Below are 27,247 nucleotides of genomic sequence, written 5' to 3'. Positions count from 1 at the left end.
TTAGATTTTAGATTTTGAGTATGTGGATGGATGTAATCCCTTTTTCCATGAATTACATGACTTCACTTCATTACTCTTTGATCCTTTTCGCTTCATTTTCTTTTTCTTTCCTCTGTTTGAATCCAAAAAAAGGGTTTTTGTTGTTGTTGTTGTTGTCTTTTTGATGAAGCTGAGTGCCAAAGTTTTATAACTTGGGCCTAAAGAAATAAGATTAAATGCTGCCTCACTAAATAGATAGAATTAAAGAGAAATTGGCCTCATTGGTTTTTTCATATTTCTCTTCTGTTTTGCATTTCCTTTTAATCAGTGCCTCATAATAATAATGTGGTAGAATTTGGATGGTTTTTTTCTTGCACAAATCAACAAATCCACAATAACAAACAAAATTGGTTCAGATTCATCGGCCCCAATTTATTAAATCAATTTTATTAACATCATAAAACAGGCAATTAAACAATTCCCAATCATGGATCCGCAAACATGGTCCTTGCGGATCGGATCATAGAAAAAAACTCTCTTTTCTGTTTACTTTTTCCGGCTCTATTGCAACCGCGGATTTTATGCAATCGATCGGATCGTATAGATATCCCTTCAACACGACATAGGTTCCCTTCAACACCACATAGGTCATTGAAAGAATCTTGGACACCCGCCAAATCACGAAATATTTTTAAAGTTGATTTACGTTGCTTACATGGAAAAAGAATTGGCCTCCCTCAGGACTGGAGTTTTTGTTTTTTGGGGTACACAGAACTGAAATTTTCGCCCTCAATTTTCTACCATTTGAAAAAGTATAATGGGGCGGGCTCACTTTTATATGGCAGAATAGGGGGAGAAGGCGCAGAGTTTCTCCAACTGTTTCCAAGGCTATGACAAAACTAAGCGGCCCATGGGGCGCACAGCACCAAGCAACCACAAAATTTGTCATTATAACCCATTTAAAGCATCGGCCCTTCCCCCTTCCCCCGCTTGACACCCAGGTTCGAAATTTCGAGGGATTTCTTTCTTTTTGATGTAACCACACAAAAAAGTTATAGCCAGGCATTGTCAATAGAGTTTATCCTAGTAAAAAGAGAGTCTTAATTTGCAGACCATAGGTTTTATGTCCGACTCTAATTACTGGCGGAAGCAAGAATTTTTCAGAAGAGGGGCAACATTTAAAAGGCTAAAAATATGTGAGGGAAATCCAAGTGCAATGAGTCCATGAATCCATCTAAGAAAGGACATATGCCAAATAAGAGGGTTTAAAGCTGATGGATATGTATTAAATAGAGATATACCATTAGGGGAGACAACAAGTTTATGTGAAGCAAAAAAAAAAAAAAAAGAATATTACAAAGTCTCTTTTAGACATTTAATCGAACACATGATAGGCATCAGCAGAGGGGCAAATTCCTGCCAACTCAAAGGATTTTCCGGCGAGGGGAGGTGTAGCTGCACTTTTTGCTCATGTGTAGGTCCGCCAGTGACCTCAATAACATCTTAGTTGTATGTGTGTGAGAAACTCTCTTCTCTTGTAATTTAGCATCGGTCGGCATTATGCTGCTAAGTAAATGGTTTTGTCATCTAAATACTAGGGGCGGGCAGAGGCGTACAATACAGCTCAATTTAAAGGCTTTTGTTAGAAGAACAAAGCTTCTAAACCAACTTTGTCACTCAAGTAAGCTTTTAGAAACAAAAGAAAAAGGATAGCTGTGAATGTTGTCGGTAATTTGGGCTGAGCCTAAACATGGCCACACATAGGGGTCGCAAATATTGACTTTGAGACATTTCAACAAAACATCTTGGCCTCTATCACGCATAATTAGGTTGCTGACTACCCAAAACGCATCCATGGTTATAAATCCAAACCTGGACTAAACCGGTGGAAACCACCCTCTCCACCCTCTCCACCCTCTGGTTTTCAATATCTCAAATCCAGGTTCTCAACTACAACTCTACAACTTGTATAATATATCCATGTATACATTTCTCTTTACAGCTTTACAGCACACAACTTCATACTAATACAATTACTTGCAGATCACAATTTTGAAATCCATGTATACAATTACTTGCAAACGGTCATTGGTCTGCAAGCCTAATTGTGATTGCACTACATTCACAAGTTTGGGATTTATTCGGGGCTCATTTTAGAGCAGATGACTTATTAGATCAAAAGTATGTTAAAATGATGAAATGAAGGGTACATGTGAATGATTTTTCATTTTTAGGATTATAAGGGATAAGTTATAAGGTGTTGATATCCTGCCATTTTCGGGATTGAATATGATAAATTTTTTTGGTTTCATTATTAATTCATCCTCTACCTTTAATTTGGACAAAATTTAACTATTTCTTCCTTCAATATGTCTTAAATATGATGAGATTTCCAATCTAATTCGATTCTAAGCACCAAAACAAAGGAGTCCTAAAGTTTAAAGTTTGGCCCTAGAACTTATATAAAGCCATAATCCTTTATAAATTTCAATGTGATTTTAAACTACAACTATGGCGACAATAACATAATAAGCTAAATGTAAAAAAAAGGAATCCGGCCTTCTGGTCGGCTAGATGTCAAATAGATTCGTGAACCCAAACTACTTGTGGTTTCTAATATTAAAAAAGAAAAAATGTTTATTATTGTTTTGTTGAAAAGGAAATGTATCTAATTTAAATTTTATATTCTTTTATTCACATGCTAGAACAACAGAAAAACCAGAGAACCCAGCGGATTTAGAAAAAACCAGTGCCACAAATCTGGGAGCTAAAAAAACCTGCCAATTCAATCTCAGTTTCCCAAAAGGCCACTGCCCCACAAACCTTCCAGAAATGTTTTGTCCACCCAACTCGCTGGTTCTTCTCCGTATTTATAAACTAACATACAGACATCTGCTTTACCCAGAAGAAAAAAAACACCATTTCTTTACTGCTCTCTGATTTTGAGCAAAGAAAAGAGAGAGAGAGAGAGAGAGAGAGAGAGAGAGAGAGAGAGAAACAAAGCAAATGGGTGGTGAAATATGCAAGTTTGAGAAGGAATTGAAGTCCATGATGCAGCAGAAGATGAATGCTGCAGAGCCATCAGCTGCTGCTGCTGGTGGTGGCAATGGGGCCAAAACCAGGTGGAGCAATACTGGTGCTGCTGGGGGTGTGAGCCAGGAAAATAGGATGACCCTTGATGATGAGAGAAGAAGAAGAGACAAGGCTGAAAATTTGATTCAGCTAATCTGCTGGGGACCCAATTGAGGAAACTATTTCTTCTCTCTGTTTTGTTGATCAGGGGATAATTATGTGTAGGAAAGAAACTATCTTTCTTTTCCTGTTATGTTTTTTTCTTTCTGGTGATAGAATTTGTAGAAAAGATAGCATTACTAGTAACAGTATACAATATATACAACAAGAACTATTCGTTTATAAGTCATGTGTAGTTTAAATTACCCAACTTCAGTGAAGTAGATTCAGGTATTAGCTTCCCTTTTTATTTGGTAAAAATAAATGAAATTTTTGTTACCAAGAAATTTTCATTTCCATAGTGTTTCATTTGTTTTCATTATGAGCTCATTTTGGACTTTACTTCTTTGATATCGTGTTCAAATGACTGAGACCAGAGGTATAAGGCTCAGCGTTCAACTTTGAGGTTTAGGGAAATAGTTTCCACGAGGTTCGAATCCCAGGCTTGAGACGCAAGATCTAGGATTGATACTTAAGGCTTGGGAATCGAGGTTTGAAGACATGACTCGAGTCCATGGTTGGGGTTCAAGTTCTATAATAGAACTCGAAGTTTCGAGTCCTATAATAGGGTTCGAGCTCTATTATAGGACTCGATAGGACTCGAAGTTTGAGTCCTACAGCAGAGCTTGAAGTTTGAGTCCACGGTTTAATGACATAGCTTGTGTTTTGGGCCAGAGGTCCAAGGGTCAAGGCCTAAAGTATGGGGCTTATTAGGGCTCAAGCTCAATGTTGTCTTGGTGGTTAGAATCCAGGGTTGGAGGCCCACGAACCAGTTTTCTGTTTGTCCAATTTTTTTCCCTAGTGATGTCAAAAAGATCATACCTTATCTTTAATTTTTCAAGTCCCACTCAGCCACAGTTCGTTAGCCAACAACTCATACATACACACAAGTAATGTCATTATTCACCTAATCAATTCCTAACCTCCACACTAAATACACACCGACAACCTTAGCCTACCCTCCTAAATGCATTAAACAAACACCCCACCTAATTTCCACTCCATTTCTTAATTGCGCTGCAAAAAAACACACCTAATTTTCTTACCATCATTAAGAACCATACCCACCTCAACCGCTAATCTTAATTTCCGTTGTTTCATTTTTTTCAAAATAAGAAAGAAAAAGAAAATCTTACATTGCCTTTTGATTTTTTAAGTGAAACGAAGCAAGTTTTTGTCTTCTTTTATTTTGGTGACAAAGTGAAATTCTAATTACTCTAATTTTTTTTGTTAAGAAATTCTGGAATTGCATTCATAATTCAATTAAAAAAGCCACTAGTTACAAAGGGTAAATACAAACTAGTTACAAGGGGCCATTACAATAACGAAGCAGTTTAACATCAAAATTAAGACAATCTAATGCACTTCCACTAACGATCACGCATGATCAAAGAAACTCTGACATTGACATCCTAATAAGTGTTTTCAAAGGCATGCATTCGTGCGCGTTGGAGCGAGGCAACAGGTACCTGAGGCGGTCGGTAGTTTCACAAGTTGCACGTTTAGCGAGGTGATGTGTGAGGAGGCATTGCAAAGCGTGGCCAGGCGGAGCAAGGTGGCATTGTGTAATATGCAAATGTCTGTGCGAGGAAGACGTAGTTTCAATTTTAGTGTTTTAAAAACTTTAAATGAAACAACGTCGTTTCACTTTGAGTGTTTAAAAAAAAAAAAAAAAAATTATACGCAACTTTTTGTTTGTTTGTTTTTTTCTTAACTTTTTTTTGATAAAATTAAGGTAAGAGGATATTAATATATTTCTACTTTTTTTCTAACTCCAAGCGGCTGTTGCCTTTATTTTACTTACCTTTATTTTTCCTTTTCTAAATTAATATATTAACAATGGACCTATATATATATATATATATATATATAGTACAACCCTAATTTCTACCCTTATCAGATAATCTCTATCAATTTCAAGAATTATCTTAATCTTTATACTGCAAGTAAGCCATTCTATTTTTCTCTCTAATTCTTCACAACTGTAATTTGAAGTTTCGTATAAATTTTTTTTTCCTTCAATATTATCTTATTCATTTATATGAGATAGTAGAAATTTAATTGCTATGGTTCAATAAGAATTAGTTGTACAATTTAATTTTATTGTATTATTTATTAAATTTTCTTATTAAAATAAATTATTGTTCAAAAGGCTTACGTCTCATTGCTTCAAGACTTACGCCTCGCACTTTAAAACAATGATCCCAATTAAGATTGCAAATTCAGAATAATCAAAAAGAGATAAACTTGAAAAAACGAAGCCATAACAATACAAATAAAACTCTCACAAAAGGATAGGTGAAAACTACATCATAGAGAACCCAAAAAGTCTCTGTAACTTATTCCAAACATAAAGAAATTGCAAAAAAGATGGTGGTGGAGATTTGAGGCTGAGACGCAATCGCCTGTGATGGTTGAAGGAAAATTATAACAAAAAGAAGACAAATAGGGAAAAAATTTTGTCTCTGAAAATGAGGGAAGAAGAGGAGGAGAAAGAGAGGAGGGGAGAGAGAAGGAAGAACAGTGGCTTCCTACCCCTTCAAAGTGAAAACGGCTCTAAAAGAGTTTTTTTGGAAGAAAGAAGGCTGGAATTTGGTATCTAAATACTCTTAATATAAAGGGAGATAATCGAACTCGGTTGGACACATTACCTTGAATAATTGTGGAAATCCACGTTTACAATGAAATGAGTGTTTTAATTATGAAAGTTTCAAACCTTGTATGTTTCAACTTTTTATTTTATGATTTTGGAATCTTATTGGAAATTAGTTTTGATAATTCCAAAATGAGTACAAAACGCGTCTCTTCCAAGTTCCAACGACAGAGATAGCACGAAACGACATATAGCAGGTCGTTTTAGTAAAATTCAGTCACAACAACTCCTCATGAGTTCACAACTGAAAGAAAGCTTTCGTCACTGAGATCCGATCCGACTTATCCTTTCAAGCACGGCAGTCGCCAATCTGACACGTAGCTTCAATGCAGGAAAATGACACCTGAACTCACGAATAGGAAAGTCACACGTGTCAAAGCAACAAATTTCAGACTGAAGAGAGCCACAGCTGATCCCTCCCTCACATCCGATTTATGTCGCACACCCTGGCACCTTCCACTCCAAAAAAATCACAGATAGACTGAGAGAGTGAGAGAGAGAAATTTCTAAAGCGACCAACTGAAAAACGCGAACTCAATCGCCGAGCTTCTTCAAAACGCTAATTGGATGCCACGTGTCTGATTCCGGTGAATAAAGCATGGCCATCGTGGAGAACCACCACCACCATCACCACCGGCACAAGTCCCACTCCGACGTGAAGCTCTTCGCTCTCTGCCCGTTTTGGCAGTCCGGGGGCCAAACGTCGTCGTCTTCCTCTTCCACGCAGAACCTCCAGGGCCACGTCGACGGATCCAAGTCGAAGCCCAAAACGGTGTCGTCCGTCGCCAGATCGCTTCTCCCTCCCCGCCGTCGGCTCCGGCTCGACCCCGCCAACAAACTCTACTTCCCTTGTACGTCGTCGTTTTTCTTTTCATTTCTACGCCCTCGCTGACTTCGAGCTTTTGGTCACTTCTATGACTTATTTTCAATTGGGTTTGGAATTTTGACTTTTCCTTACTCTACCAGCATTATTTTAAAAGCGCTTCTTAAAAAAGCAATTATTTTATGACTTTTTTTTCCTCTTCACATGCTGCTGAGATAAGCGGTAACTTTTTTTTTCCTTTCCTTTTTTGGAATTATTTTGGACTGAAACTGACCAATTGTGTTTTTATGGGGTTTAATTTTGAAGATGAACCTGGGAAACAGGTGAAGAGCGCAATCCGGTTAAAGAACACTAGCAGGTCTCATGTAGCTTTCAAGGTATTTCCTAATTCCTGACATCAACGTAAAGCTATGTTCTTAATTATATATTGATTTTGGTTACTTATATTCTAAGCAAGGATTTAGAATGCTGATAATATTTATTATATGGGTTGTGTTGTGTTGTGACTGGTGGTGTTGCATTTGTTTATATGGATTTTGATATGTGACCCGTTAAACTGTTTTTCTTGTGCTGCTAGTTTCAAACTACTGCGCCAAAAAGCTGTTATATGCGTCCTCCCGGAGGTATACTTGCCCCGGGAGAAAGCATAATTGCGACTGGTAATGGCCTTGCACTTGCTCTGATGTTACAAATTGTCAGACATACATTTAAACTTCTTGTTATTATCTTTTGTTCTGACTATGCTTTTGATGATGACAGTGTTTAGGTTTGTCGAACAACCCGAGAACAATGAGAAACATTTGGATCAGAAAACCAAGGTTAAGTTCAAGATTGTGAGTCTGAAGGTGACAGCAGGAACAGACTATGTGCCTGAGCTGGTAATATAGTGCTCTTCCACGATTAACATTTCTTGCATGCGTTTTGGGTGTATTTGAGTGCTACTTTCCAATTGTTCTGATTATGTTTATGGTGTCTTGATTCAACTTAGTAGCTCGCTTAAATTGGGGTTTTTTTGTTGGATATGATTGCAGTAAAATTTAGTGTTGTTTTCTTGCTCTTAGGAAAATACCAGCGATGACCTTTATTTTTTCAACTGGCCCTTTTTTCATACAGTTTGATGAACAAAAGGATCAAGTGACTGTTGAGCGAATTTTGCGGGTTGTATTTTTGGATGCAGAGCACCCTACTCCCGTAAGTTGAATCTGGTTTGTTTAATGGTATTTGTGCGTCCATCTTGTAGATACTGCTTTTCCAGTAGTGACATTCTGTTTTACAGGCTCTGGAAAAACTGAAGAGACATTTGGCCGAAGCTGAGGCTGCACTTGAAGTGCGTAAAAAACCTCCTGTGGACTCGGGCCCTCGTGATGTCGGGGAAGGCCTTGTAATAGATGAATGGGTAACAATACTGCCAACATTACATCTGATCCATACATGCACATACAATGGACTAAATTTCTTATGTGATGTTCTTGTGCATAATCTTTTGGTTTGTTCTGTTTTTCAGAAGGAGCGGAGGGAGAAATACTTGGCTCGGCAGCAAGTCGGAGCAGTAGATTCAGTATAAATTGTTATTAGCTTTTGCTGTTAGTGCTTTTGGCCTTAATGGAAATTTCTCATATTGTAATTTTGTATTCTTTTTGCTCATCAGTCTTTGGATAAATGGTAGGGGGGTAAGGTGAGGAAGTAACTGGCATTCAGAAATATTATGGTGTAAACCAAAGTAACATGTTATTGTGCCATTACTTGTGTTGTGTGATGGGGGGAATTCTGATCATGGTACCTGGATCCAGGCTGAGCTGCCCTCTTGTAGATAATGAGTTTTGTTTTAGGATGAAAATAAGTGACAAGCTCTATTGGTATCAGCGTGTTTGTTGCACTTGTAAATTTGCAATGTTGAGATGCCCTAGTGTTCTTTCTTCGAATTACCATTTCAATAGTAAGAGCTTTCATGAATTTTCCTGTAATTCCCGGATTTTAGCTCTCTTCTCAGCTTGACGTTCATTTCTTTCTTGTCCGTTTGTATGGTTGAATTGGTGAAAATCTCCACCCTAAATTGTTTTCGATAATTTCTGGATATTGTTCGAACAAAACCATTACGAAGGGATTCTACCAGTCTGAATTGGTTTGATTTTGATTCTGTTCGGTATCAATGAGAAAAGCAAATGAAAACAGCACACAGTTGACCATCCTCAATCTCTCAAGCCGAGAAATAGTGATTCAATTCATACAACCAAAGTCCAAATCTGAAGAAGAATGTTCATATATGAATGCAAATCTCTCCCATCTTCTAAAGTATCAAATCCCAGAAACAAGAAAGAAAAACCCAAACTGAGAAAGAAAAAGAAATCAGTACTCTACTATGAACACATCCTGTACACAACCTACTGCAATCTTGGCCAGGCCAGCCGGCTGGCCTGCCGGAGTAACAACACAACAAACACAGGCTATTCAGTCCCTAAAACCGTGTCAATTATCCGGCAGCTGAAAGTTCTGTGAACCAAAAATTTGATGGGAGGGGTTTTGAACAAAGAGGACCAAACCACACTTGGAGGGATTGAAGCCTTCCCACAAGGGGAAGTTGAGAGTCCCCGAAATGGTCTTCTTGGCATTGACGTCTTTGACAGTAGAGAGCTTTTCAAGTCTTCGGACAACAAAGTCACTGGACAGGACACGTCCTTGGTTCTCTCCCTTGGGGCAGTCTGTGATCAGCCCGTTTTCATAGAGCGCCACCATCACATTGGCACCATAACTATCCACCTTTGACCTTAAGGATCCTGTTAGAGATACTTGCAAGGCGTCTGGGGAGGGCCTTTCGAAAGTTGCCTGCTCATCCACAAAACAACCCATTACAAAGAATCATAGTTGGATAGCTGTGTAGTTGGGCATCATTATTTAGAAGATGTCGAGAATTTCTCAGTCTAACAACGTAACATTTCATTTCAGATATCTTAGACGTTTAGATTATTTTATCATGAAAATTTATAAATTTAAAAAGGCACTAGGTTTAGCTTTGAATTAAAGTTATTACATTGAAACTTGACATCCACCATTTCTCAAAGTGTCAAAAGTGAACATAGCTTTTAGGTGTACCAGAAAGTGGATGGGGCTCATTTTAAGATTAGGGTTTAAGATGATTAAATAATGATGAAGATAGAGACATATTTCTTTAATCGAGCCTATCACTTTTTTACACCACCACAATCACAAAAGCAAGGAGAAGTATGATCACATCATGTAAGTAATCATCCAAGTACCAGTGCAAACATAATTTTTTTTTTTTTTGGTTAAAAGAAAAAGAAAAGGAACCCAAATATTTATATATATATAAAATGAGAAAATACAGACCTGGAACGTCGGTGCAGTGTATCTAGGTGCAGCCCTGATCGACGACAGCAAGGCACTCTCATCATTGCCAACACACTGGTCCCTACCTTGAAGCACAATCTGGGGGGTGAACATGGTGTCCAGACCCAAGGCCTCCACATAGGCCTTCTGCCGTACAGTCCACTGGCTGGACCCAAATGGGTCCTTCCAGCCCATGTAGTCCCAGTAGTCCACGTGGTAGGCCAGGACCACAACAGGGGGCAGGTCCATCTCATTAAAATCCCCCCTCCCAAGCCTCGACACCAGCAGGTCGGCCACCGGCGAGGTGGTGCAGCCCTGCGACGAGAACAGCTCCACAAGAACTGGCCCGCTCCGCCGCTGCTCCTCGGCAGAAATGTCCGCCGTCGCTCCGGCGTGCTTTTCGTGGGGCGTACCCTCGACCCCTTTTGATCCAAAGCAGGCGAAGAGACCACGTGCCATCAATATATGTCGTGTCTCGTCGCCTAATTGGTGGTAGTAGTGGCGGCGGCGGTGGTAGTGGCGATGTTAATAGAAATTCAGCTAAAGAAAAGGGAGAGAAAAATAAAAAAAATGAGGAAATGTAGGTGTTTTGTATATGGAAATATAAAGGGAAGGAGAGATGTGTAATATTTGGGGGGTGAGGGGTGGATGGTTGAGAGGGAAAGGTGGCGAAGAATATTTTCTATTAACGATTGGGGGAGGAGGACGGTGACAGGTGGCATGGTGTGGTGAGGGAGGAAACGTTGCGTTTCAGACAGGGTATGTGGTTGACACGTTGGTTGTCAGGATTGGGTTGAATGTCATTTTGGTTTGAGAAACAAATAATTTAACATATTAACTCCGCAACAGAGCAGTTCCACCAGCCCACATTACTACATATGAGTTGGGAGTTTGACTAAGGAATCTTGACCACAAAGTTATGGAAAAACTGTCTTTTTAGAGTAAGATTAGATCAACAGCAAATATCTACGACACGTGACGACGAGAGAGATAGAGAAATAAATTGCATGAATTTATGATATGTATGTATACGCTGTAATGTGGTTTTATTTGGTTATAAGATGCATATGATCAAGGCCAGCTGGTGTTGAAAAAGTAACCAATTTTTGTGACCATGGAATTACAGGTTGGTCGGTGAGCAAAGTTGAAAACACAACCGAATTTTGGAGTGGTTTGATGATTTGATACATGCTTGGACGGCAGAATCGGACATGGATACGTTGTTTTCTAAAGCAGCCTCTGAATTTGAACCATTTTGTTCCCATGCTGACCACTAAGTCGGTAAGTATACTTGGAGATGGACAGGACTTTGGTGAGTCACTGCCCACTACATCTTAAAAAAATAAAATCAGTTGGAGATGCAGGGTATCGAACCCTGTACCTCTCGCATGCAAAGCGAGCGCTCTACCATTTGAGCTACATCCCCATTTCTTGTTAGTTTTAACCGTTACTAATTATTTGAACGAATTTTATTTCCGCTATTAAAGATATACGTGAGTTTGCAAATCTCCCTCAAGACTTTCCAATCAGAGGCAACCTCCTCATCAATGGAATTGGACTTGAGAAAAATATATTTTGGATCAAATGATAATTTGGCCCATTCATAGGCCTTAGACCAAATAAAGTTTAGCAAGTTGTAAACAAACCGCTGTGACCCAAAATAGTCCATGACTAGTTTTCAAAACTCGGGCCAAGCTTGTTTGGCCTGGATTGGCCTGGCCTAACTCATTTTCCAGCCCAAGTTTTATAGTTGCACTGTTTTAGGTCACCAATTAACATATAATAAAATTACTCTTACCACATTTTCATACCACTTTATGTGGCAGATGAGGTGGACAACTACATCAATTAAAATTAATTTAACATTTTCTTTTCTTTTATGATTTATTGACACTTTTTAATCGATGTGAAAGTCCACTTCATCTGCCACATAAAATGATGTGAGAATGTGGTATACAAATGTGATAAGAGTAGCATTACTCTTAACATTATTGGCACATTAAGTTGATGTTCTAGTTTCTTGATGCTGAAAGTGATTACAAGTCTTGATGTTTAGACAGGTGGGTTTTCCCCAGCCAAATGAAAATGGGCAAAAACCAAAAAAAAAAAAAAACAGATAATTTGGATAATTCAATAATTGAGGTCCAAGCTAAACCCTAACTCAATTTTTGAAATCAAACAAACTGTCCATTCTTGTGCAAAGTGGTTAGCTATGATGACAACAAGACACAATGGCACCAGAGTTGTCTTCAAAAAAACTTGAAAGATGGTTTTCAATCACCAAAAAGTAACGATCTCATTAATGGTTGACTTGAATAATTGGCTTTAAGGTTTGCCTGGTAATCTAATATGAGAGAAGTAGAGGTAAAAAGAAAAAAAGGTTTACACCTTCTTCTCGTGATAAATGTTCTGTTCTTCATCAGATATGCTGTAATGATCGCTGCACTGCAACAAACACATGCAAATGTAAACCCTTTAAACTTGACAATTCAGAAAACTTGAAAAGCTTTTAGAATGAAGGCCTGTTGGTATTCTAAAAACTGAAAATGATAAACTGAGAGAAACAATGTGTACCTTTCTGGAAACACCAACAAAGCAATGCACCAAAACAGACCCCTCCATTTTACTTGATCAATAAAATCCAAACACACATCCAAATAATCCAACAAATTCTCGTTCTCCATATCTCTCAGCAGAACCCCCATCCTCACCAGCTTCAAATCCTTGCCTGCATATTCCAGCAAGTACAAAAGCTTCTCCGAGAGCAAACAACTTTTTGACCCATCACCCAAATCGTCCACAGAAGCCAACCCACCAACAGACCCGCCAGCATACACCTTCTTGATTTCCTTTGTGGGAATTGCAACACTCTACTTTCTTCTATAATACTTGCTTTGTGCTTTTGCAACACTCTACTCTACTTCCTTTGGAACTAAACCTAAATCAGAGCCTCAGCAAATCCATTTGAAAAATTATTAGAAGGCAAAAAAAATAGACATGCTCTGCCTCAACAGATAAACACATTGATAGGTACCAAGGAGAAGAAAGGAAAATAAAGGGGAAAGAGGGAAACTAAAATAACAATTCTTCATTCAAATCCCAAAATGGCCAAGGGCCTCAAACTAAATACAGTGTGAGCTCGCCAACAGTATTGCCTAGAGAACATTACACGTGTCTGTCTTAACAGAAGGCATGTCCTCAGGCCTCTTAACACCAATTAGCGGAAACCAATACCAACTTACTGGATACACAAGCTTGCACATGTTGGGAAGAAAGAACCTTTTTACTTGAACAATGAGCCATCTGCTCCCAAAAGAGAATCGCTTTGTTCAGTAGCAAAAACACAATCACCACCATAATCCGAAGTAAACTGAGTTGTTCAAGAGAATCTGCTGTTATCAATTCTCCAGCTCCCTTCTTGCGATTCTTGTCATAGATGTCAATCTTTGGTTTGCCTTTAGCCGATCCAGCAAACCATGCTTCAACCTTGGCTCGATTTTCCAGTCCCATTATGTTATCTTGGTCATCTCCAAGAGCATCATATCGGATTGCCAATGCAGTTTTTGCTGCCAATGATTGGGATATTTTACCCTTGAGCTTTGGTGCTGCTTGACCAATCAAGGATGCATGGTAGATAAGCCCATATTGTGGTGTTGCATGCTTAGTCTTTAGTGCTCTGAAGAGGGCCTTTTTGGCTCCAAGAATCGGAACTGTGCTCCCAGGCTGCTTTGCAAGGTTCAACAAGCTACCACCATGGGCAATTAGGTGAGCACCAACAAGCTCCCCAACAAGAGCAGTGAAATTTGGTGCAATGGTGTTCATCCTGTTTTTTAAAGAATCATATAACTGAGCTCTGTACTCAGAGAGGAAGAGAACTTGGTCACAGATTTCTTTGATGTTAACCAAATCAAACACGCAAACTTCAGTTCCCATGGATATCATAGCTGCTTCCTTCAATTTGACGGTCAATTCTTCACCTTTGCAGACACCTCTTCCCTTCTGGGATGAGAACGATCACTTGCATGGAAAGTATGAAGGATTTGGTCAAGCTCAATCCAACTTCTTCCTGGCTCCTTTATCACGGCCTTCTCTGTCATCAATTCCCTTACAATTCTTATATCCTCCCATCTCCTTGAAATTGAACCCCATATAGCGGCAGTTGGTGCTAAACGCAAATGCCACAACTCGACCAGCACGCTTGTTTGAGGCCACAGTCTTGTTTGAGGCCTCAGAGTCCGATTTGAAGCTTGGACAACACCTTGACAAAAATATACGTAATAATTTATAACACAAACTCTGTAATTTCATGGGAAGCCATCTTTACCTTCTTCGCATCAGTAATAACAAAATAGGCAAAGGGGCACTCTGTTGACACCATAACTAACCGAGCAACTAGCTACGAAAGATCAGCCACGTACTATGCTTTGTGAGGTCATCACCTTAGCCAAAGAAGTATTACCACAAGTCACAAGTCACAAGTCACAATTCTAAGTAAGAGAAGGAGTCCCACATTGGAAAACTATAAGAGATGAAGACTTCCCCTCACCTATAAAAGAAGACTACTCTCCACTTAGAAATGGGTCTTGAGTCTTGGATTCTTGGACTTTGTACCTTAGGTCTTGGACCTTTTTCTCTTTATATTTGGGTCCAACCCTATGTACAAATGTAAACATACATTATTACAATGAGAACATCATTCTCCGTAGACGTAGCCTATTTATTAAGAGTGAACCACGTATATCTCGTCTTCTATATATTTATACCCCACGGAGCACCATCAACAAAGCAAGGAAACTCCATTTTTACATGAGGATGACGAGATTGAAAGGAAGTATCTCGCCGTCATTGAAAATCATCACCGCGACCAATAACCGAATCTGGCAAAACCGAGTGGCCAGCACCGTGATCGAAAACATCTCTACGAAATGGAGTGAGCAACGTAGAGCACGTTTCATCCGAGGCACTAGATTGACGGAACGAATGCCGGAGTGGAGAGATTGCGGATCGCCTCCGATGTTAAACAAAAGAGCCCAGAATTTAAACATAAACGGTCCAAATCACAGATAGTGAGTTCAATAATCTTAAAGTTACTAAAATAATTATAAAAAAACCAAATCAAAAGGTACCCATTAGTACCTGCTTGCTTGTGAGGCGCGCGAGCAGGACACCCTTTTGATATTAGATCCATTAGCTAAAATGGGGTTGAGCGGAAACTTTTGAGTTATCTTCTTAATGAGGTTGGGTGACATTGGAAGGTCAGGAGGAAGTTGTCAGCCGCGCGAGATGGTATCATAAATAAGGATAATTGCCAAAGTCCCACATCGGGAAAATATGTCATCATACAAAGTTTTATAATGACTTACATAGCATTCTATATTGCCGAGTCTAGTAGCATGAGTTTATAACTAAACAGGGCATTAAAATGATTGTTGCTTGATTGAAACTTTCTTAGGTGAGGCATGGTGTGAGATGTTCACCTTTGACCTTGGTGTTTGAACTAGCACAAAGCACGCCCATTAACCTCGGGTTAGTAGGTCCCCCAACCACAAAGGTTGGGTAGCAAACATCAAAATGAGAATTGCCTTGCCTCAGTGTGCTGACTGAGATAGGGCCCCTCATCACACAATCACTTTTTTTATATATCATAAAATAAGGATAATTGCCAAAGTACCACATCGGGAAAATATGTCATCATACAAAATTTTATAATGACTTACATAGCATTTCATATTGCCGAGCCTAGTAGCGCGGGCTTATAATTAAGCAGGGCATTAAAGTGATTGGTTGTTTGATTGAAACCTTCTTAAGTGAGGCATGATGTGAGATGTTCACCTTTGACCTTGGTGGGTGAACTCACACAAAGCACGCCCATTAACCTCGGGTTAGTAGGTTCCCCAACCACAAAGGTTGGGTAGCAAACCTCAAAATGAGAATTGCCTTGCCTCAGTGTGCTGCCTGAGATAGTACCTCATCACACAATCACTTTTTATATATCCTCCTCCTCCTATTTTTTATCCAAGTAATTGTTTTTTTGTTTTGTTTCGTGTCATCCATTTTAATTGCTTTTCATATGCACGCCAGGAAAGACACCAGTTTGAACAAAGTTGTTGATGGCAATAGCTGTTCTCATTTTCATACACATGATGATGACACAACACGATCTTGTTTGGGGTTGCTGAAAATATAAATTTGTTAATGTTGTAAGATAGATGCAAATTAAACAATGCTCTTTGTGAAGTCTGTGCCATTGAATGCAAATTCTAGTTTCTTGATGCTGAAAGTGATTACAAGTCTTGATGTTTAGACAACTGGGTTTTCCCCAGCCAAATGAAAATGGGGCAAAAACAAAAGTTGTCTTCAGAAAAAACTTGAAAGATGGTTTTCAATCTCATTAAGGAGGTAAGAGAAGTCAGAGGAAAAAAAAAAGTTCACAAAGAGTTGGGTTCTAAATCATTTCCCATATCTTTTTATACTGGCCAGAAAAAATATATCAAACATTTCCAGATTCCCCAAGAGACAGCATATATACTGAATAATTTTAGTTTTCACATGGAAATGCAACGTATATTTGCAACCACTTCATTTTGGCCACCTTCTTTAGAAATATCTTGATTGCTTATCCTCAGAAGGTAAAGATGGCAATTCATGATTGATTGGATGGATATGTTCCAAGGAAAATGGAGAATTCCAGAACTTGACAAAACATATCCATGCAATCATGAATTGCAGGTGGACACGTGGCAGAAAACTGATGACGAAGCCAGTCAAAAATCGATTCGGGACCAGAAACTGATGGCAATTTTTCATGCCTCCCCTGCACCTCTAGTGCTTTTGTCTGCTCACTTACCATACTGGTGGTGCAAGCTTGAGCCATTTGCTACAAGTCCACAAAGCGCTAGTTACTAATTTGGCATAATGCACAGCACAACTTGGTGGCCACAAACAAAGAATATCCACATATACGTGGCTGCCTCACTACACCAGCCGTTTTTTCCCAAGCTTAAAATAAGCTGCACCACAACCACCTCTTTATCCACAACTTGGTCTAAAAAGCACAATTTTCTTCATCACTCTTTCTATCAAAAAATATTTGGTAAACTAGCTCTGCATCTTGGTAGCCATGCTAGAAGGCAAGGCAGTCATTGTTGAGACAGACATGCTTCAAACCATGCAGCAGGATGCACTTGTCTTAGCATCGAAAGCCCTCGATGTCTTTGATGTCACTGAGGCCACTGAGATAGGCCGCTTCATTAAAACGGTAATTAATTAGGGACTAATATGAATTAAGGTGTCGGCCTAGTGCATGTTTGTACTTCAAAATTTATCTGACAAGTGGTTGCTTATGAACAATATGCTATGTTTTGGAGACATGAATTAACTTTTTGGCTACTGATTTTGCTGTGTACTGTTTTTTTTTTTTTTTTGGCAGGAATTTGACAAGACATATGGACCGGGATGGCAGTGCATTGTAGGAACAGATTTCAGTTCGTTTGTTACACATTGTCATGGCTGTTTCATCTATTTTTGCTTAGGCAACCTTGCAATTTTGCTCTTCAGGGGAGTTGCAGGTCCAGAAGCTGAGGCAAGGCAGCCCTATGCAGCCTTGGAGGCTGTAAAAGCATGAAGTTCCATCTTTTAAATTACTTTATGCTTTTCTTGTGTGCTGCCCTTATAGAATAGGCTAGATATTAAGACTGCAAGAAAAAATTCCAGGGTTTGGATTTTTAGATTCACCCATCCATCTGTTTATATTTTTCATGTTTCAAAGGACTGTATTTTGTATGGCATTATATTGCAGCCATTCGGGAGTTTCTTCTTAGCCAAAGCCATCTTTTAATCTGTGTGAGCAGCAATTAAAAGCAATTGAGATGAAAAGGAAATGGAATAATTTCATGTGCAATTCTAGCCCACAAAATTTTGCACATGGGAAATGCCCTGATAAGGAAATTAGAGCTCAATGCCTTGTCATGGATATAAACCAGAAAGTGTGTGGGGCTGCATGGATTTTAAAAAAAAAAAAAATTATAATTTGCGGTGTTTACACCATAATCAACCGAGCATATCCAGTATCAAAACGTCTGGCACCAAGGCAGACACTCCTTCTCCCTTACTGAAATATCTCAAAGGAACACACAGACAAGTCCTTAAAAAGTGAGTAACATCATCACCTTCTAACACGTCGAAGGAAGACACTCTTCTGAAGCGGTAGCTACCTGCTGAAGCTCTCGACTGCTGAACCTAATTTCCATGGACACATGTTACCTCTGCAGCAGCTTGCACAAAGTTTCACATCGAAACTTTGTGCAAAGCTCCTATTTTCACTTCCCTATAAATAGAGAACAGTGCCCAAGTAAAAAGGGTAACTATTGTTTGGGCCTAATTTGGCACACCCAGTCCAAAAGATCAAAGGCCCATATCAATTTTGGACAGTCACCAACGTTCCCTTAGTGTTGGGCCAAAATTATACACTCAGCCCAACATTGGAGGCCCAGAAGGACGAGGCAAAATCAGACTCAGGCAGTATGGACTAGAATTTGTATCAAGGGCCCAAAGTCAAAAAGCCCAAACCAAGTCAGATTCTTACCAAAGCCCAAATTTGTAGAAACCCAAAACTGTTTTTTTCAAAACTACAAACTCTCCACCCAAAACTGAAGAATGGGCCAAAATACCACTTTAAAAATAAACACACTCAGCCCTGGATTTCAGAGGAACTCACGTGACTACCTAGCTTTGAAAAGTCAACAATTTCAACTGGGTTGATAAAAAGTTAAATAGAGGCAGGTATAAAAGAAAGACATCTTTGAAATCTCTGCCACCAGAAGATCAAAGTCCCTTTTGTATATTCAGAAAAATTTATGCTCCAGAGTAGGCACCATTTTCAAGAGATAAGCAGACTACGTTTTTGGGAGATAAATGGGGTGCAGGGAGTTGTTCATCTGGAAGATCAAACTAACCATCACAGTTTGAGCCCTTACAAAGAGCAGTTGAATTGAAAAAGGATTAGGCTTTCTTTCAAGAAAAACAGGGAAGTGACTACCTTAGAAACTGATTGTTGATGGTCTTCTTGCCAGAAAAGATAACTGCCCTTTCTTTGACATTTGAAAACAAAAGATCTTGTTTTCTAGAAAATCTGTCGCCCATTTTAAAGATTAAAAATGTCCCACTCCAGCATTTTTTCTATAAATATGAGAGGAGGTGAACAGATCAAAGGACAACCAAAAAATCAATCAAAGACAAAACTCAAAATGATCACTTGATCTAAAAAAAAAACCTTCAAACAAACTGAAGCAACCAAAAGCTCATCGAGCCACAAGAAAGAAGCCAGCTACAAGTCAAAACTTCCAGTTTTAGACTTAGATAAATAAGTCATTCAAAACGAGATTTCTCTCGTTACAAATTTGGTTCAGCAACAAGCCAAATCAAATAGAGTTCGGGTTTTTACAAATATGAAAACCTTAACAAATTTATGGAGAGCCCTGATCAAGCAGAACAGGTACCACAGTGTAGTTCCAACTCAATAATCCTCAAGTCCAGCCACTTCTGCCCCTTTCAGACTGAATAGGCCGCAATTCTGCCCATTCAAAAAGCCTTCCAGGGCTTGAAATAGATTAAAAGCTCTGTCAAACTCGAATGTTGGTATCTATTTACAGATGAAACCTAGCAGTTGAAGTTGTGATAGTCCAGTCTAGCACAGGCATACCCAATCCAACCCGGATTAGAAGCCTCTACCCAAGCAGAAATGGAAGTCCAACCTTCTTTTTGTCTTTCTAGAGTTGGTTTTTTCCTTTTAAGTTTTGTAAAAGGTAGTTCTATCAAAAAACAGTTCGTTTTTCTTATCATTTATTCTGGCAAGAACTACCAGTTTTATATTGTGAAAAATTGTGAAGTTCTCACCAGTCTGAGGCAAGAAAAGAACTTACTTGGGAGATATTCCTCACTGTTAACTTAGGGTGCAAGTTATCTATTTTAAAGAAGTCTGCTAGGATTTTTCATTGCTAGCAGTGGCACGCTCGCACACAAAAGAAAGTTGACTTGTTGACCAGTCAATGGTTTTCAAGGCAATGAGGAACTTTGTCCTACCATCACAAGAACAAACATCAAACAGGTGAACAACTATTTTCTCACATTTACTGTTACTCTGTCAAAATTACCACATATAGCTGACTTAAGCATCGGAGAGCCTTTGGCAGGCACCACACCGGTGTCCGAAGCTTGACGACTGCTTCTTCCTCCTTGTCTTCTGCAGGTTCTCCAAATTCCGAAAGTACCCCTATCTAAGTTGACCCTCCCAAAAAGAGCATCAACATGCGGATACCACAAAATTGAAACAAGTCAGGCAAATAAATATCACTTGTAGCAAATCAAATCAAATCAAACCAAGCTCAAGTTTCCTTATCAGCTTCTGTTTGCGTTGTAACTCAGTGGATCCTACAGTTTTTTGGAGCTTAAGTGAAAGACAGTACTAATTAACTATTAAGTATGTAAGTTATTAGTGGAAATCTCAAAATAATGATAAAGATTTTTTACCGTTAAATGTGTAATTTAGTGCGTACAAAACTGAGACATCAATAACATACAGCTTTGGACTGATCGCAGTAATCAATAAAAAAAATCATCTTGATCATTTGGCTTTGGAGAAGTTAACAAAGCCGTATATAATCTCAGCCTGTCCTCCCCCAGTGAAGAACACCTTGACAGAGGTCTCCTAGGCCTTATAAAAGACAGCGAAGTGAGCGTTAACCGGTGCTTGTACCTCCTCCAGGCTAACTGAATTGCCACAGCAGCCCAAGTTCTCCAACCCGGTGAGTAGTACCTTGCACTTCTCTTAACCTTTTCGTTCACGAATGTGTACCGAAAATGTTGTGTCACATATTTCACATCGTCTGCTTCAAGGCTGAATGCCTCTGTGGTCTCAAGTGTGACTAGGGTTGAGGAAGATGGTGGCAGTCTTTCTATGAAGGGCCTTCTGAGGCACCATGACAAGAGCTCATCTCCACTGAAGTTTCCAGGGCCTAACATGCAGCAACTTTTCACACCATCTCTCAGAACTTGGCTGCTTTGAAGGTGACCCCTGACTACAAAAAGCATTCTTTGAACCGGGTCTCCCTCTCTGGTTATCTGTTTATGAAGCTCAAAAGCGTTACTGCTAAAATTGGAATTGCAGAATGAAAAATTATGTAGGTCCAACTTTTCATACTATCAACTACAATGTTCTTGTGCCATTTTAATATATTTCAATTGAGCAAACAAATTAAATTTTCCTTTCCAAAAAAGGGTAGAACGAGAATCGAACTCTTGACATAGGTGTGGGCAAGTCCGCATATAAAACCATAACCCCCATAAATGCTGTCATAGTTAAAGCATAGTCTTATTAGTAACTCACTGTTTCTCCTTTGGGGAATATAAGAGACTTCACACGGTCACAAATATTCTCAAGAACCAGATCATCCATATGCTGGAACAATGGTACCTAAAACAAGTTTTCAAAAATTAAGAAATTAGCTACAGCCAGCAAATTACTCAGGTAAACTTGGGCTAAATCATGTCCAATGCATTTATGGGATAAAATGCATCATTGGTTTAGAGTGAATAGTTTAATAGTTGACCAAAAGGAAAAAGAAAAAGAGAGTGAAAGTGAAAAGGTTGATAGTGTGTACGCACTTGTCTCACTAAATCCAAGCAGAGATGATACTTGATGTCCCTCCTGAGGCCCTCAGGGAGGTTCCTGATCATCTCACATTCGTCGACACCACGCATGGCTGCCCATCGCTGCCGCTCGTAGTTTCGCACCCGATGCCTAAACCCCTGAGGCAAGTGCCTCTTCCTCATCCACCACTCTATGTTCCTCATTTTCAATTGCATTGCTTGTTTCTTGGAAGTTGTCGCATGCAAAAACACCTGCACATATACATAGTATCCAAAAGAAATGGAAACCAATTAACCACAAAATGTCACATATTATGTTATCAAATTATAAATCAAAATTATTAATTACGCTTTAGCTATTTGAATGTATGGTCGTGATTTACAGACAACGTAACATACTAAAGGGTTGTAAAGTTGATTACCTTTATGTTTCCTATCAACATAGTGACCAAAAGGAGCCCACTGGTTAGAACAATGATGTTGAAAACAACCTCCAACCACTCAGTTGAGCTTTCCAAGTTCCCGAATGTGCTGCACAAAACAGCAAAGGGCAATATTAAAACAAAACCAAAATGAAAAACGAAAGGGTGGCGATTGATTAATAATAATTAGGAGGTGAAGGAGAAGAGTGCCTGAGAGTCATTAGGCCCCAAAAGATGGGAAAAAGTATCTTTTCCAAGCGGCTATCATTTGTGACAAGCTGCACAGTCCATGAATAAGCTCCATAGTCGTAATGATCTGCGTTTTCTAAGCATGTAGATTTTGCTCTTTTGTTGTCAGCCCATGCCAGTCTTGCTCTGTCTCTCAGTGGGTTTGTTGCTCCATAGTAAATAGGGTTTTTGCAAGATAATATTCTCAAGCTGCAGCCATTTATTTCTCTGCATTGCTCTTTCAGGCATTTCTCTGCCCTCTGGATCCCTAACAAGTACCAGCATGCTCCTGCAGCCTGCAAACATGATCAGGTTATAGAGATGGAGACACAGTTATTAAATCAACTGTTTGGTGCACAACTTAATTCTTCAAACAATGGCCAGGAAAAAACAACATAATTAATTATTGGATTGCAAGACAATTAGCTAATGGTATTTCTCTTCCTAATTTCGGAAGAGATTCCAAGTTTGAATCTCCTCCTCCGTTGATTTTTTTTCTTCTTGATACAATCGATGTTGAGAGAGGGAGAATCAAATATAAGATCTCTGATGCATAAATAAATACTTTTAACACGTGAGCTATGATTCCCGTACTTTCTTCGTTGATTTAGAAAAATTTGAGGTTTAATTATGAAGAAGGTTAAAAATATAGTTCCAGTAGTAGTGATCATCATCTCGGTCTTTGCAATGGAATTAACTGTTTCCCATCGCATGGATCACGACTGGGGCCAATTCTTTGTGGTCTTATTCATTTCATGATTTCTTCAGTCATGACTTTGGTAACCCTATGGAGTCTCTTTTTCTCTTTATTGTCGGTGGCGCTGGACAACTTTTTTAACCCATCGAAAACCCTAGACGTAACACAAGACTTTTAACTTGCATTGCATCGATATTCCAAACACCCTTTTATCTAAAAGCAGAATGTTATAAGTTATAAATGAATGATCTTTTGTTTTTTTTGCTAAAGTTAAGAAGGGGGAGAAGTTAGGATAGTTGACCAAGGTAGTGTGTCCGCTTCTCGTATATATTTGTCAATGCATTTTTCTATTAAATTAGACATTATTAATAATAGAATAATATTTGATAATATAACATGTTAAACTATCTGACGAAATTTGAAGGATATATATATATATATGAAAGAGGGATATATACTTACATGGGCAGCAACAAAATAAGCAATCAAGTTGAGTGCAATTCCCCACCAAACAGTTCCAAAGATGTAGCCAGAGAGGTTTTGCATTCGACGCAAGAGGCAAACAGAGTGATAAATCTTTGGGAGATATTGGAAGAAAAACATCAAGAACACTGTCATCACTACCGTCACTGATCCTTTCTCCAATAGCGTAGGAATTACCACCCATAATATTATCTGAAAAAACAATACACATTCATACAACAATTACGCAAAAATCTCCTTTTCATGATATTTCTCTATCGAGAAGGCCCAGCTACATGGTTCTGTTCTGTCATGATTAAAGAATAAATATTGTTGATCATGTGATGCATGAAACTTGACCCATTTGTCAACATTAATCAACTTTCAGAGAAACTTTTTATGCATACTAACTAATATTATTTTTACAGGATGCGATCGTTTCTCCATAACTTTTGAGAATATTTATAAGTAATATATATTCTAAATTCTTGAATATTTCAAAAAATATAATTTTTTTTTTCTGTGTATGGCCCCAACCAACAGAATGTTTGTGAGTTTCAGGGAGACAATAATTATTCAAGTATCGAATAATCTGACCAACTGATGCAATCATACAAGTATATTAAGAAAATAAATCATTGAGTGTTATGAAATGACGAGTATAGCCTTAAAGTTTCAAAAACAGCTTTAAATAACTAATACAGAAGATTATGGTAAAAAAAGAAAATTACACAAAGTGTAAATGCTACAGTTTTGTGTGGAAAATTCTAGTTATTTCTAGGTAACCTACTTCCTTGAGGATAAATTTTATTCTTTTGTCATCATCTTGCTCTTAGTTTAGTTAGCAGTACATGTACTTCTCTTTTCTTTAAGTTTGGAGATATTCCAAGTTCGAATTCCTTCCCCGTAAGCGCTCTTTTATTTTTACTTAAAAAAAAAAAAAAATAGCGGGCTACAAGCAGCAACAACAAAACAAAACAAAAAATAGACACTACATTTCTTGCCACCTTATCTGATTAGCAATCATATATGACTTATTAAGAAAAGACGTTAGATAAGTAAGTAGATCTGAGTGGCATTATTCAGCCTGAGATATTTATCAACTGGGTGAACCAAAGAAAATTTATAGGACCTCATTATTGCACCATATATGTGACCTCCACAACCAAAATCTTATATATATATATATATATATATATATAGATTTTCTACTACCTTTTTAATCACTTTTCTCTTTATTTATAATGACGTACACACAGTAATATATATGTGAAAAAAAGATAGTCAGAAATGACAAGGAAAAACCCTTGCTGTCTCTACTGTCTCCCTTTTCTAAAAATGAACAGAGGACATGGCTACTTCACATGTTACACCTTTCCTCCCTGCAAAATATAGCATAAAAACAACTTCTGGCATGCATCTGTCACCTTTTCATTTCTCAATGCTCTAGCAACTCTAGTAACTCTTACAGCAAACCTTAAACGCATATGGACCTCGTGATGTAAAATGACAAAAAAAGGCTATAACAATTATAGTAATAACGACGGAGACAGAGAAAATAAAACAAGGAAAGAAAAAAAAAATCATGCTTCGAACTTGATTAATCTAATTTATTACTGGTAGGATGATTCGACCTTGATTATGAAGGGAAGAATTCACTGCCCTTACCTACTCAGGATTAATTAAAGTAAATTAAATTTAAATGATTATTTAGTTACCTGGGGTATGGGGAGAATGACAAAGAGGTCAAAGAAAAACCCCTTCTTGGACCTCAAGTACTTGAGAGCCACAGACCTTGCACTTGTGTCACGCAGCCCATTGGCTCCTCCACCTTCCATGCCGGCACCACCAACCATGGCGGTGAAGGAGTAGCGCTTGGCCATCTTCAGCTGCAGCCACATGTTCCACACGTGCAAAACATCCGTCATGCACCGGAGCACCGTCACCGTTATGGCCAGCCACCCGTCCACAAACAGGCACATACAGTTGCTGCTTATCGACAGGGCGTAGAAAAAAAGAGGGTCTATGATGAGCCCCGTTGCACAGACGAGCAGGAAAACCCTGTTCCATTCTTGGACCCATTTGGCTCTTGGGTCAAGTACTTGGCCCAGCGACCAACCCGGGCTCCTCCTCCGGGTACTGCAGGTGCTGTGCAAACAGTTGTAGTTGCCACTACTTCCACTTTCTTCCTCATCTTCTTGTTCCTGATCGTCTTCCTCATCTTCTTCGCTTTCGGTTTCGCCGTCTGTGAGGTAGGCTTGCATGCGGGAAATTTCTTGGTCGCTTCGCATGGTGTTTGGGAGTTATGCGGGGCCTTAGTAGTTTGTGGGGAGCGGAATTATGAGTTTTGGGTTTGGATGAGCAACGGTAGCTTGGTCAGATATATGTGTGCTTTCATAAAGGACACAAATAATTGGAGAGGTATGAAGGAACCAGTGAAATTAGGTGTGGGGGAGATAGTAATGACAAAATTTTGTTTGAAGTTACCAGATTACCCTCCAGTTAAAACCCACTCTGAAAATGCCAGTTTTTTTTTCTTTTTTTTTAACTGCATTGGACAGTGTGTGCATTTGTGAAGTGTATTTGGTTCCAAGGACAATTGAGTAAATTCACAGTTCCAAACCAAAATATCCGACTTCATATGACAGGTCACCACCACCCTATCCACATGTGCATGATGTCCGGCACGGCCGAATGGGGATGTTGCAAAGCACAAAGTTGCAGAATTTATTCTCTCTACATAAGGGAAAATGTTAGGTCCCTATATCTTTCTTTGTTCTTCATTTGGATAACTAAACAAGTAGCCGTATGGCTTTTATGTTGTTCATAATAAGTAGTTGTGTGCTAATTTTGGTTCCAATTTCGGTTAAGCTGACCTTATTCATTTAATCATTTTTTCTTTCATATTTTTTTAAGGTAATGATTTTTTTTTTTTATTTGTTTGTTTACAAATATCAAACTTAATCCTAACACGTTTCTCCACTCAACGGGCTAGCTCCTAAGTTAAAACTTAAATATGATTTAAAATCATAACTCCAGCCACGGTCTCTATCCAACACCTAATAGTTCATAAATTTTAAAATTTTAAAAATACATGATTGGAGATGCTCTTAAGTTATACCAACGAATCTTGTTAGCTAAATATGATAACAAAATTATGCTCCCAACTTTGTACATGAGAGGCACGTAGTGCTCTAAGTATGTCATGACATTCGTTCGATCGACTTCTTAATAGTTTTATATTACTTTGATGTAGAATTCATCTTTATTATGGAATTTGTCAGTAATATAATCCGTAAATGCGATATAAAAAACATTTTTCTCTTTAACTTCAAGATAAATGGTAGAAAGAAGTAGTCAAGCTTAGAAATATCTTTTGGGTTCCAATAAATTTACAAAAAGGGCAAACAATTAAGATCGATCTTGCATAGGATGCCATTTCAACAATATATGTCCTCAGTTGATTTTTGAGATCGAAGCAAATCCATGATTTTCCAATAGACTGCTAGCTTGTCATGAGGTTTCTCCATCATGGGCTCCGAGTCTAACCAACCAAATGTCTGCTAGTTTCGGTTTTTTTTTTTTTTTTTTTCAAGAAGACATTTATACGAATCAAAGACTTAAAAAATAATAATGATGAGATAGCCTCTCTGATCAGTTTCAGTAAATGAAATTTCTTTTTTGGTTGTGGGGTATTATGTCTAACACAACTCGTCAAAAAGACAGAACGGGTCTCATATAATTTTGCACATAGCATGTGA

The 27,247-nt window shown here is 38.6% G+C and overlaps 4 protein-coding genes, 1 long non-coding RNA gene and 1 other non-coding gene across 6 annotated transcripts; 3 read left to right on the top strand and 3 right to left on the bottom strand.

Moving 5' to 3' along the window:
* Positions 1 to 1,698: 1,698 nt before the first annotated feature.
* LOC117625724 lies at positions 1,699 to 3,393 on the top strand. Its single transcript, XR_004585443.1, has 2 exons — positions 1,699 to 1,921; positions 2,685 to 3,393. It is a non-coding gene; the product is annotated as an uncharacterized LOC117625724 (long non-coding RNA).
* Positions 3,394 to 6,078: 2,685 nt separating this feature from the next.
* On the top strand, positions 6,079 to 8,650 carry LOC117623977 (vesicle-associated protein 4-1-like). Its single transcript, XM_034355050.1, has 7 exons — positions 6,079 to 6,714; positions 6,993 to 7,063; positions 7,264 to 7,345; positions 7,446 to 7,564; positions 7,800 to 7,877; positions 7,963 to 8,082; positions 8,191 to 8,650. Exons 1-7 carry the CDS (start codon positions 6,462 to 6,464, stop codon positions 8,248 to 8,250), a joined length of 783 nt encoding a protein of 260 aa, XP_034210941.1. The 5' UTR covers positions 6,079 to 6,461; the 3' UTR covers positions 8,251 to 8,650.
* A 215-nt stretch (positions 8,651 to 8,865) lies between these two features.
* On the bottom strand, positions 8,866 to 10,713 carry LOC117623976. The gene is made up of 2 exons (XM_034355049.1): positions 10,032 to 10,713; positions 8,866 to 9,509 (listed from the first exon to the last, which is right to left on the bottom strand). Exons 1-2 carry the CDS (start codon positions 10,488 to 10,490, stop codon positions 9,153 to 9,155), a joined length of 816 nt encoding a protein of 271 aa, XP_034210940.1. The 5' UTR covers positions 10,491 to 10,713; the 3' UTR covers positions 8,866 to 9,152.
* Positions 10,714 to 11,384: 671 nt separating this feature from the next.
* TRNAA-UGC lies at positions 11,385 to 11,457 on the bottom strand. Its single transcript has one exon. It is a non-coding gene; the product is annotated as a tRNA-Ala (tRNA).
* A 5,551-nt stretch (positions 11,458 to 17,008) lies between these two features.
* Positions 17,009 to 17,850, top strand: LOC117626030 (dynein light chain 2, cytoplasmic). Its single transcript, XM_034357658.1, has 2 exons — positions 17,009 to 17,289; positions 17,461 to 17,850. The coding sequence occupies exons 1-2, from the start codon at positions 17,152 to 17,154 to the stop codon at positions 17,653 to 17,655; spliced, it is 333 nt and encodes a 110-aa protein (XP_034213549.1). The 5' UTR covers positions 17,009 to 17,151; the 3' UTR covers positions 17,656 to 17,850.
* Positions 17,851 to 20,605: 2,755 nt separating this feature from the next.
* Positions 20,606 to 25,880, bottom strand: LOC117624758 (cyclic nucleotide-gated ion channel 4). The gene is made up of 7 exons (XM_034356193.1): positions 25,205 to 25,880; positions 23,487 to 23,699; positions 22,310 to 22,623; positions 22,100 to 22,208; positions 21,693 to 21,929; positions 21,415 to 21,501; positions 20,606 to 21,149 (listed from the first exon to the last, which is right to left on the bottom strand). Exons 1-7 carry the CDS (start codon positions 25,775 to 25,777, stop codon positions 20,631 to 20,633), a joined length of 2,052 nt encoding a protein of 683 aa, XP_034212084.1. The 5' UTR covers positions 25,778 to 25,880; the 3' UTR covers positions 20,606 to 20,630.
* Between the last annotated feature and the right edge of the window lie 1,367 nt (positions 25,881 to 27,247).

Source organism: Prunus dulcis, chromosome 4, assembly GCF_902201215.1.
Source record: "Prunus dulcis chromosome 4, ALMONDv2, whole genome shotgun sequence".
Lineage (NCBI taxonomy): Eukaryota > Viridiplantae > Streptophyta > Magnoliopsida > Rosales > Rosaceae > Prunus > Prunus dulcis.
The sequence above is the reverse complement of the archived record's forward strand: the minus strand, read 5'-3'. Positions and strand labels throughout refer to the sequence as shown.